This window comes from Sciurus vulgaris (genome assembly GCF_902686455.1).
Source record: "Sciurus vulgaris genome assembly, chromosome: 6".
Taxonomy (NCBI): domain Eukaryota; kingdom Metazoa; phylum Chordata; class Mammalia; order Rodentia; family Sciuridae; genus Sciurus; species Sciurus vulgaris.
Genome location: NC_136466.1, coordinates 4427516 through 4440374, shown reverse-complemented (window position 1 = coordinate 4440374; position 12859 = coordinate 4427516). Strand labels below are relative to the sequence as shown.

Here is a 12859-nt window from a genome sequence, read left to right as displayed (position 1 = left end):
AGAACACTAAAGAAAGAAATTGAAAAAGACCTTGGAAGAAGAAAGATCTTCCATTTCTTGGATAGGCAGAATTAATATTGTCAAAATGGCCATACTACCAAAAGTGTTATACAGATTCAATGCAATTCCTACTACAATCCCAATGACATTCTTCATAGAACCAGAAAAAGCAATCGTGAAATTCATTTGGAAAAATAAGAGATCCAGAGTAGCAAAGGCAATCCTTAGTAATAAGAGTGAAGCAGAACACAACACCAGACATTAAACTATACTGCAGAGCAATAATAACAAAACTGGCATGGTATTGGCACCAAAACAGACATGTAGATCAATGGTACAAAATAGAAGACACAGAGATAAACCTACATAAATACAGTTATCTCAAACTAGACAAAGGTTCCAAAAATATACGTTGGAAAAAAGATAGCCTATTCAACAAATGGTGTTAGGAAAACTGGAAATCTATTTGCAACAAAATGAAGTTAAACCTCTATCTCTCACCCTGCCTTAAACTCAACTCAATGTGGATCAAAGACAGGCAGAAAAACAGAGAGCCTGTGCCTAATAGAAGAAAAACCAGGCCCAAATCTTCATCGTGTTGTTTTAGGACCTGACTTCCTTAACAAGATTCCTAAAATGCAAGAAGTAAAATTAAGAATTAATAAATGAGATGGATTCGAACTAAAAAGCTTCTCAGCAAAGGAAACAATCAATAATGTGAAGAGAGAGCATACAGAATGAGAGAAAATCTCTACCACATGCATTTCAGATAGAGCACCAATCTGCAGGATATATAAAGAACTTGGAAAACTTAAAAAGAGCAAATAATCCAATCAATGAAAGGGCTAAGGAACTGAGCAACACTTCACAGAAGATACACATTTGTACAACAAACATGAAAAAACGTTCATCATCTCTTACAATTAGAGAAATGCAAATCAAAACTACCCTAAGATTTCATCTCACTTCAGTCAGAATGGCAATTATCAAGAGTACAAGCAACAAGAAGTGTTGGTTTGAGGATGTAGGTAAAAAGGTACACTCACATATTGTTGGTGGAACTACAGATTAGTGCAACCACTTTGGAAAGCTGTATGGAGATCCCTCGGAAAACTGGGAATAGAACCACCATTTGACCCAGCTATCCCACTCCTTGGTTTACACCCAAAGGACTTAAAATCAGCATACTACAATGATACAGCCACATCAATGTTTACAGCAGCTCAATTCACAATAGCTAAACTATGAAACCAACCTAGATTCCCTTCAACAGATGATAAATAAAATGTGGTAAATATACACAATGGAATACCACTCAGCTTTGAAGAAGAATTAATTTATGGCATTTTCAGGTAAATGGATGGAACTAGAAAATATCATGCTAAGTGAAATAAACCAATCCCCAAAAACTAAAGGCTGAATATTTTCTCTGATAAGGGGATGATGATCCATAGTAAGGGGTGGGTATGGAAGAATGAAAGAACTGTGGATTATGCAGAGAAGAGTGAAGGAAGGAGTGGGGTGGTGGGGATGGGAAGGACGGAATGACACATGCATACTCTATATACATGCATAAAAAGTTTTAAAAAAAGATTTCCTTGTTTTAAGTTGCTATAGTACAATGTATCTCTTGGGGCAAGGTGAATGAACAGTACACGAGTTTTCCTATATTATTTGTACAACTTTGTGTAAATCTGCAATTACTTCAAAGTAAAAAAAAAACCTTGTACACTTTGTGTGTACTCACTGAAACAGAGGCATTCTAATATAAGACTGGAACTATCCAGAAAAGCATCAGCAGAATAAAAACACCCTTCTCACTGATGAGTCCAGGGAGTGAGGTATGCTCCCGGGTTACCCTTAATGACTTTGTAGGGTGCATGTCTAGCACATGGAATCATGAAGTCATACTACCTAATGTGCAGAAGAGAGCTACTATTAGTTCTCTTGAGAGTACCTATCATTAGAAATCCCTGTTGACAAAGTTGGACATTAGCTGATAGGAGGAGCTAAGGATTTAGGAGGGATCCCACCAAACTCAGCATTTACACTGACTCATAGTGATTGAGAGTATATGAAAACAAAATGGTATTTACTAAACATTTGATTTACTGTAGAAATCCATTCTTATGTTAGAACCTAAAGGATCAAAGTACCCCCGTGTCTAAAAACTATAATAAAAAGAAAAAGAACTCCCTGAACAAAAGTCTAAGAGCTTGCCTACTAGACAACATTTCACTGATGTGGTCAGGACATGGTAGCTAGGGATTGAGCTCACCCTGTTTGACTACACCAAGAGAACAAGAAGAATTTGTAGGTTCACTCCAGATCAACTTTAACCATCTAATAAAAAAGAACACTTATAAAGAAACAATTTGATGATATCTTCCAATTAATATCAACATACAATGGAATAAGTATCAAATACCTCTTCTGACATTTAACAAACAGAATTCCAGTCATCAACAGAAAGTATTTGTCCAAACCCAATAAGAATTAAGAAATGCGTAACACCTATCAATATGTTGTAGACAGCAGACTGTTGGCTTATCCAATATAAAGTCATGTACCACAGAATAATGTTTTGCTCAAAGACACTTTTGATTACCAATGGGCTACACATACATAGTTATCCATAGTAAAGGAAGTACTGATGTGTTGAGAGGGATGGTTGTACAGACAAACCTAATACATGACCACTTTGATATCTTGCAAAGTAAATGCTGTGCAGGGCTATAGTCTAGGAAGCACTGGTGCCAGAGAGCCTAGCTATATAATATGCTATTCCTTCTAGGACTGGGTAAATACACTATGGTGTTTTTTGTAATGGGGAGGAAGCCTAAAAATGCATATCCAGAGGGCTTAAGTGACCCAGACTATAAATAAGGAACTTTCATATTATCCTATTGGACGCAGCATAGTATTTCCAAGGAGATGAACAAAGAGAAAGAACAAGAGAAGAAAAGTTTTAGTGACTTGAAATTCATATGGAAAATTGAAAAATGACATAAAAGGTATTGTAGATAAGTGGAAACATGCAATTTAAAAGATGAGTCATGACAAATAGGAATCTAATTTAAAACAGGCATCATTTTCCTCAATTCCAGAGACAATTATTAATTCATTACAGATTCTGATGTGAAATACAAAACTAAAACAGTTTCAGAAGTTTGCAGATAATTTTTTTCTAGAGGAACAGGAAAGCATTTTTATATAAGAACAGTAAGCAATAATGAAGAATAAGAAATTCAAATATACTAAAATTAGGGAAAATAAAAGATGAAACCGAGTGGAGGAGAAGCCTGCAATACACGGGACATCAGAGAGCCAGGGTACAGGGTGAACTGAAATCAAAAATAGCTAGGACATGGACAGAGGGTGAAAGCTGCACTAACATGCTTAGAAACGATCTGCCAAGTCTTCAACAACAAAACTGCAAAACACTTCTGAAAGAAAAGATACGTGTAGAGATACCTGGTATTTGTGAGCATAAGGAATTGTTAATCTAACCAAATCAACCATAATCAGTTCAATCACTTTCAAATTACCAATGACAAAATTTTTGTGGGGGGAGGGTCCCAGGGATTGAAATCAGGGGCACTCGATCACTGAGCCACATCACTAACCCCATTTTGTATTTTATTTAGAGACAGGGTCTCACTGAGTGGATGGTGCCTTGCTTTTGCTGATGCTGGCTTTGAACTCTCGATCCTCATGCCTCATCATCCTGAGTAAATGGGATTAGAAGTGTGTGCCACCATGCTCACAACCAATGACATCTTTATACAAAAATAAGTATCATTCTAATGTTCACAAGGAATCACAAGAAACTCAAAAGTGGAAGAAAAAAAATAAAGTGAAAAATCACATTTCCTGATTGCAAAACCTGCTCAAAATACAGTAACAGAGACAGTGTAGCTCTGGTTAAAGGCAGACACATACAGCAGTGGAGGAGAATGGGGGCCCAGGACAATGCTGACCCACAGAAGGAAAGGATGTGCCACAAGGGGCCAGGGTCACTCCAGGGGAACCGGACCTCTGGGGAATGAATGGCTGGCAAACTGGATGTTCTTGTCGACACCTGAAGTCAGACCCTCACCTCACAGCACATGTGCACAGGAAATCCATGGGGACCAAAGTCCTGAAGTAAGATGTAAACCTCACCAATTCATAGAACAAATTGCAGACACAAGTCTCACAACATGGATTTGGGAATGGTTTCTGGAATATGATACCATCCTGAAGACTCAGGAGAATAATAAACATGATTTCACCAAAAATAGCTTTCAGTCCTGTTCTGTAGCAATGAGTCTGGAACTGAAGGACACCAGCTAAGTGAAATAAGCCAGGCACAGAGACACCATGTGCTCTCACTCACATGGGAGCTGCAAGCTGACTTCATAGTAAGTACAGAGTAGTTACCAGAGGTGAGGAAGACAGGGGAGGGAGGAGAAGATGGGATGGGGAGGAGGCTGCACATCAGGGACCAGAATGCACTCAGCAGGAGCCAGCAGGACTGCCCTCCAGCACAGCAGAGGGACCACAGTACATAGCATGTCACTGTGCATTTCAAATGAGCTGGGGGAGCAGTCCACAGACACCAAGAAAGGATAAATGTTAGGAGAAGGAAAGGCTGATGTGCTGATCTGATCAAGAGGCACTGGAACTGGTATGCAGCTAGCTCACTGCACCTCATCAGCATGTGAAATTTAGAAGTGAATCAACATCAAAAAGTGAAAACTCTGTCCTTCATTGGACACTATCAACAGAGTGAAAAGGAACCCCAAAGAACTGCAGAAAATACCTATGCATTGGGCTTTAGGAGAGATGTTGATACCTGGAAAGAATGCAGAAAAAGCAGCTTACGAAGGTTAACCCGTCTTCACAACATAAACACCCACAAAGCTGGACAAGAACAAAACACCCTAAAAAGTCACAGGGATCTACAAAACCTGAGGCTATGCTGAAGGAACAAAGGCTCTCTCCACAACACCAAAAACGAGTCAAGGATGCCTGCTTTCACCACTTCTAGACAGCATAACACAGCACAAAGGATGCTACCAAGGAAATCAATAAGAAAGTCTTGGTGTTCCAGAACCCAGGCCAAATTCACACAACTCATCATTGAGGCAAAATCAAGGACTTTGCCAAGCAGACACAGGTGGGTGCAGGAAATACAGACTCAGACTCATTCACCTGCACAGACAGCAGCCACAGGAACCAAGATGGGGATGGGAGGAGGCAGCACAGCCTCTGCACCTTCCCCCCTCTCTCTCCATCAATAGTAACCACCTCACATGGTGCACATTTGACTTGAATTTCTGGATTCCTGCTCCCTAGAGTTTACTGCAAGTGGACAGGTCATTTGATGGGTTTCTCATAGCTGCACCTATCCTGCTACAAGGGGGAGATCAACTCCTGGGAAGTCATGGGCTCTAACAGATACGAACACACACAGGTCTCATACACCTCCTCACAGGCCCAGGACCACTTGACTTTCACAGGCTGAATGTTCAACCCCATCTCCTGTGTCACAGCAGTGGCTCCTGACCCCCAGGGCATTTCCAAAAGTTGGGGTAACAGAAATGAGTTCACCAAGTTGGTCCACATGAAACCCTGCAGTGCAATATAGCAACAGTACTCATGATATTCAAAACCTGGAAGCACCCAAGAGGAAGATGTGTAAAGGTCAGCAGTGAAAAATTAGTACAGAAAACTCAATAAAAATCAGAGGCTAAGTTGTGGCTCAGTGGTAGAATCTTGCCTAGCATGTGTGGGACACTGAATTGGATTCTCAGCACCACATATAAATAAATGAATAAAATAAAGGTCTATCAACATCCAAAAATACATATTAAAAAAATAAGCAATCATCAATTAATCATCAAAAATCAACTCCTAAATATATATGAAATACTGAAATTCAATTAAAAGTTCATCTACAATGGAACCCCAGTAACACAGGATAAAATCCAATAATATATAATACAAAATATATATGCATAATATATACATAATAAAATATAAGACAGCAGCCTGAGGGTCCAGTGTGGTGCCCTGGTCATTGAAAACTAAGGGAACTGGGGAAGATTTACCTGTGAATTACTGCATTTCATATCACAGTGGATCTACTGCTATCTGAAAGTCTGTATAAGCTTCAGACAATTCTGCCTAAGTCAGAAGACAACTGATGTAGAAAATTAGTGTGAAATGCTTAAACATGTTTTAAGGAAACAGAGTCCTACATCTGAATGGATATTTAAACAAAAAAATCACAGTGCGAAATATGACAGAAAAAGGAACAATCTAAACTCTTCTCAGAAATTATTGAGAAATTCAGTATTCATGCCCAGTGTAGTGGTGCATGGTTCCAATACCGGTGATTTGTAGGAAGATCAGAAGTTCAAAGCCAACCTTAGAACCTAGATAGGACCTAAGCAACTTAGTAAGAACCAGTCACTAAAAAATAAAGAGACCTGGGGATATGGCTTAGTGGTTATGTATCACCAGGTACATTCCCTAGAATAAAAAAAAAAAAAAAAAAAAAAAAGGTATTCAGTGGGGCACAGTGGTACATGGTTCAAATCCCAGGGATTTAAGAGGCTGAGGTGGGACGATCACACAAAGCAGTCTCTCCTAGAATACATAGTGAGAATCTGTCTCAAAATAAAAATACAAAGATCTGGGGATATAGCTCAGTGGTACAGCATCCCTGGATTCAAACCCTAGTACAGAAAAAAGGAGAAATGAGAGTATTCACCAACACCCAGTGGACCCAGGTGATTCTGCTCAGATCTGCAGAGAACAGGCTGAAGCAGAGTTTCAAACAGCATGACCATGTGTTAAACCAGCAGCCCCAGCACAACTACCCACAGAAACTGGAGGAGGTGAGCTCTCACTATTGCTTCTGTTTACTTTCCACCTATTTCCTCATGGGACTCAGTCAAAACTCTGGCTCAACACAACTAAGAGAGACCCACTAAGTATAATGAACAGCTAAACTACATCTGCAAAATTGCTCTGGAAAGTCACTACACACAAAGGCTTCAGTCAACACACAAGAGCATTCTCAATATAGGAGAAACTGAATTCAGAGGAACCCATTATTATATTCAAATGCCCACTTCTCAAAAGAAACCGAATAAAGAATGCACAGAAATAGGGAAATACATCAGTGCAAAATGCACCAATGGAAAAAACACCTGACTTCAAGCACCACTGAGAAAACACAGACACTAGACTCACTAACAAGACCCAAACTTACTGCCTTAGTATTTCAGATGTATGACCTACTTCAGGTGAGAACACCTGATGAACACCTGAGATTCACAAGGAAACGTGGTGAAATCCAGTGACTGGGAGACAGCAGCAACCGTCTAACAGTGGGTGAGAGATGGAGCACACAGAGAGCACACAAGGTGAGCGTGACTCAACAGCACACCCACCACAGGGACATCATGCACTGCCAGGTTCTCCAACCTTCTCCACAACACAGGGAAGGTGCCAAGAGCAGCCACATGCAGCCACGACAGGCATGAGTGTAAAAGGCTGGCAAATTCCAGCACCTGCACCTGGAACACTGGAGTCACACCAATGTCAGTACCAGAAGCACAGCCGGGTGACCTCCAGGTGAGTGCAGATCACATCCCAGAGTTCCACACAGCCACGGGCCAAGGACGGCTCAAGATGGGGCTGAACATGTCAGAGGAAAAGATCTGAAACTGCATCCTAGGAAACTGTGGAACACAGACAGGCAGTGCTTAGGGGAATCAAAGGTGCTGAAAGCTTACATGACAAAAGAAGGACGAAAACCACCCATAAAAACTTCCACTATAGGAACGAAAGGACAAAGAGCAAGGAGAACCTACACCTGACACTGCCACAGAATTAAAGACATCAATGGAACTGTGACCAGGAAATCAAGAGGATCAAAATCAAAAGCAGGTTCTTCACGGGGCTGGGAATATAGCTCAGATGGTAGAGTGCTTGCCTTGCAAGCACAAGTTCCTGGGTTCAATCCCCAGCACTGCAAAAACAAAACAAAAAACCAAAAAAATACAGGTTCTTCATGGACACACCACAGCTCAGTTAAGAAAAGAGACACAAAACTAAATCAGCAGAAGTGAAAGACACCATTATTAATCCTACAGAGAGTAAAAGAACTGGACAGGAATATTATAAGTGTCTGACCACAATCTGAGAACTCAGATAAACTAGATCAACTCCTGGGACAAACAATCGAGCACAACTCACACACAAGGAGGAACACACAACGTGAACAGGCTCATGAAGTGATAATAACCGTCAACAAAGGGCAGGCATGGCCCAGTTTTGTCCTGGAGGATTCTGCACCACACTAGGAGGAAAAGAAAACTCTCCTTAATCTCCTCTAAAAGGAAGCAGGTAACACTCCAATTCATTCCTCCAGGCGTAGCCTGTGTGACATGCTGTGATGTGAACAGTTTCTGGCAGCCAAGCCAGGGAACCTGCCTGGACCACAGGTGGCTGGATTCAGCATCCTGGCTAAATGGGAAATAATCAGCAATGAAAATGGGAGAAATGTATCGCATGCAGCTTGATCGAATGGCAGAGGGGCAGCTTGGTTGGTTCTCTGGCTTCATTTCTTAAATTCTGTGAAGTCCAAGACCAGGATTGCTTTGTTGAGCAACTTCAGAAAACTTCTATAAGTGCAAATAGTACAGAAAGCTCTAACAGTAGTCAAAATGTCCAGGAGTCTCCAAAAGCTTGTTAGAGAACACTGTCAGGTAGTATTATACACTACCTAAAGGTCTACGTAAACCCCAAACTTCACAAGGAACAATGTGGACTCACAGTGTGACTGCATCTGGGAGAAAAGGGAATTAGATGAGATGGTGAAAGATGCTCATGAATTATTGGTAACTGCATGAAAACCTGTTCTGTTCATTCAATGGAGTTGTCATTAAATAACCATTTCCAGGATACTAAATCATTTTGGAAGCAAATGATCATATTTTGATATATGTGGCAATTGCCATGTTTGTCCCATGAAATACGGTGTTAATAAAGTAAAAAGGAGGTATCCACTCTCACAAGATTTTCATTATACAAAGGAACCTACATGGTCATGAATTCTTGGACTCCAAATTTACCTACCACACATTTTGTGGAAATGTAGCCCTTCTGTGTACCAACAATGATAGATTTATTTTTCTCTTTTCACTAGGAGCATTCTTCAACCCAGCACACAAAAATTTGGTTGAAATAAATTTTTTTAAACAGGTGAAGTTTAGGAAATATTCTACACATGCTAAGATGAATCAGAAAGATGAAAATTGTTATCAAATGGAAAAAAAAAGTCAAACTAGGTACTTCTTTGAAATATACTTCTTTTTACTCTTTTAGAATATTTTACTTTGCTCATGTCTGAATAAATGTACTTCACATTTGAGGAAACCTAGGTCTCAAATAAATGAGTAGCTCATTTCAGATGAGAAACACAGGAAGAGCTGGTGCTGAGGCAGCACAGACGTGTCAGGAAGGACCAGGGAAGGCCCCTGCCAGTTGGGCCTCCTCCCATCTGGTCCTGCTCACTGAAATACTCCCTGGCCGCCCTCCCAGGAGACCTGCACCAGGACTCCATCTGTGGGGCTTTTCAGGTTTGCACAGCACTGCACTGGGGTGGGTGGCTCTCATGCTGTGGAGAGTTCTTGCTCCTTAACGTCTGTGAGACATGCAAGGGGCACGAATCACTGCTGACCTGGCCTCAGCACCAGCATCCACAGGCTGCTGCCCACCTGTCTCCACAGAATGGACACAGGGCTTGGGGAAGACCATGTCCCAAGGAGGCCGCTGTCTAGATGGGGCCTGTTCCAGGAGATTCTCAGCCCCGGGGGCCTCCAGCTGCTCCCCTGGCAGGCTGCACCCCAAACCTCAGGCTGTCCTCTAGAAGGAGCTGACCCAGGGCCTGAAATTGCCTGCACCCTGCAGGACAAAGAGCAGCCTTGGGCAGCTTGTGGCAGCCTAGGAAAGGACAGTGCCTGAGGACACAGGATCCTGTGGGGTGTGCAATGGAAACCTGTGCACAAGTTGTTCTGATGAGGTGTCTGTGCCTGGGGAAGGTAAAGGAAGAGAAGCACAAAGAGCAGTAACAGTAGAGTTCCAGGTGACTGCTCTCTGCTTTCCCATCATGCAAATTCATGAATCTTTTATGCTCTGCCCAGTTGAATGCACTGTGTGGCTAAGGGGTTGGTAATGCTGGATACTGAAGGGGAAATCAAAGTCTGGAAATGTGAACAGCTGAAATTTTGAGGATCAACTGAGAGCCTGGCAGCGGCTAGGTGGGGAAAGCAAGGTGGCATCCCCGAGAAGGAAGGAAAGGGACCCCTCAGAAAGCATCCTCCACACAGGAGCCCACACCTCAGTCAGGAGTCCCTGAGGCCCTCTGCCTTCACTGCATACTCAGAGTCTCAGGCAGGGGTCCAGCTGTGCACAGAGGGCTCTGCCAAAGTGGCTGCAGACCAGGCAGCACACTGGGAACCACCCTGGACCAGCCCACACCAAGGCCTGAAGGCAGCAGGGCTGAGCTGGAGCAGCATCAGACTCAGGTCTGGGTGGGCCGACTCCAGAGCTGACAGAAGGAGTCCAGAGTCCAGCCACCCCTGGCTCCCACCAATTTTAACCAGCCTACCTCCCCCAGGAGTCCTGGCCCCACCACTCACCATTTCCTGCCTTCTGGGGAGTCCAGACATCCTTCCTGGGGATCACACAGTACCTGCAGCTCACAGGGAGACAGTCTCAGCCAGAGCCACTGGGGCCTCACACAGCAGAGAAGACACAGTCCTGGAGATGGATTCTGAGCTGCACAGGGTGAGAGATCAAGGCCTGTGACTGTGGAAGGCCACCCCCTCCCACCAGCTGCCTGCTGACTGGCCAGGGCTCCACAAGACCCCTCTCTCACCCCAGCCCACACATGTACACCGTGGGGCCATGAGTGACAGGGGATGGATCAGACTCCTGGATAAGTGAGGGCAGAAGGACAGGTTCTTGGCAAAAACCCTTTTGATCAGAACTTCCTCCCTCCAAGGAGACCTGCTCCATCAGGGGAACATTTCCAGTCAGGCAGTTAAGACCTTTCTCAAGTAGGCCCTGTCATCTTCTCCTCTCAGGAGCCTCTTCCTGCATTTTCTGCCCAAGCACAGAGTCACAAGCAAGTGTGAGGAATTACACACTCAGGGTCCAAGGCAGCTGATCCCGACCTCAGAGAAGGTGGGATCCAGGTCAGGTCAGACTGGAGAGGAGGGACACAGGCAGCTTTCACTTGGGAAGAGCCTGAGGCTGCATGGCCAAGGCCTCCTCACACTGTAACTCTATCAACTCACTTCCAGCCAAGAAAATAAAAAGACAACAATACAATTATTGAATGCTTTACATGGCAATAAATGGAAATAAAAAGAAAGAAGAGCAAACATTTGAACCACGTCAGGTAAGGAGCCTGACTCACCCACAGAATGAAAACTGCTGTTGGATCACACCTGTAATCCTCGTGGCTCGGGAGGCTGAGACAGCAGGATCACAAGTCCAAAGCCAGTCTCAGCACAAGTGAGTGAGACCCTCTCTCTGAATAATAAAAAATAGGGCTGGGGATGTGGCTCAGTGGTAGAGTGCCCCTAAGTTCAAACCCTGGAAAAAGAAAAAAAAAAAAAAAAAAAAAAAAAAAAAAGAAAAGAAAACCCACTTGTAGAGAGATAAACCATTCCCAAAGTTGGGAGCCCAACTCTGACTGATGAAATGCAGCCCCAGGAAGGCTTAGTCCTTGGTGACCAGGAGGGGACACCTGGATCTACCTCTGAGAGCCCAACATGTCCCTGTCCTGTAGGTTTTCTTAATAAGAAGCTCAAGAAAATTCAAAGGAATAGAATGATAAACCCAAGACAATTAAGAATGAGGCCACTCCATCAAACTGCATAGGGTGCAGAGAAAGCTGCCCCACCTCAGAGGAAATGTCTGCCATCTTACAATAGAAAATGAATTCATGTGCAGGTATGTGAAATGAGAAATAACCTCACAAATGAATTAAACATGAGAAAATGACTGAAAACCATTTCCATGAACATGGAACTACACAGGAAATTGCTCATGTAAATGGTATTCAGTGAAAAGCATTCTGTAGCCACGTGGAAGTAAAGAGGATAGACATGTGCAGGGCATGAACACACATGGATGAACAGGCAGAGCTCATCCTCACACTGCACTGGAATTTGCCAGCAATCTGAATTCATCCATAATCTATAACCTGACAAAGATCTGCCAATGTGAAAACACTGCACATGTGGGGACCAATTTTTAAAAAAAGAATGAAATTGTCAAGAACATAAAAAACAAGAAAGCTGCACAGCCTCAGACAGCAAACCCAGTCTAAGGTACTGAGGCCGAGGAACCACCTTACAGGTCACAGCACCACAGTGACAGAGTACTAATGTAGCACTAAGTTAGTGAGAACTCAGTAAGACAGAAGCAAGAAACATTCTGCCTCCTCACAGATGGTTAAAAACTACAGGGAATGATAGGCACTGAGCTCACCTCCAATGAGCTTGATCCTGAAATCCCTCCCCTCTTTGTTCCCTCATAAGCAATTAGCTCAACACACTTCTCTTCAGGGATCAGAACAAACACTTGTTAATCAAACTTGCCTCCAGTTTCTCTCCTTCCTCCAGAACCCTGAACTCTGACCCACTGGCCCCTAGAGCCAGCACAGGACCCCTCTTCCTGCCCCCTCCTGAGAACAGGCTGACTTCTGGTGAAACACTCTGATCTGGGATCTGACCCTGCCCCTCCTTGCTGCCCTCCCCTCCAGCTTCTTCCTAACCCTGCTGGCCCC

At 43.1% G+C, this 12859-nt stretch overlaps 1 protein-coding gene across 5 annotated transcripts in view; it reads right to left on the bottom strand.

The window, feature by feature from the left end:
* Nucleotides 1-12334, bottom strand: part of LOC306663227 (uncharacterized protein) — a 93062-nt gene extending 80728 nt beyond the window's left edge. For 2 of the 5 annotated variants that reach the window (XM_079143631.1, XM_079143634.1), the window contains exon 1: nt 10701-12334. In XM_079143631.1, the coding sequence (XP_078999757.1) occupies nt 10701-10730 (30 nt within the window). In that variant the 5' untranslated portion in view covers nt 10731-12334. Of the gene's footprint in view, nt 1-6095; nt 7958-8059; nt 9052-10700 lie in introns of those variants that run through there. The other 3 variants (XM_079143633.1, XM_079143635.1, XM_079143632.1) reach the window with 3 other exon arrangements.
* Between the last annotated feature and the right edge of the window lie 525 nt (nt 12335-12859).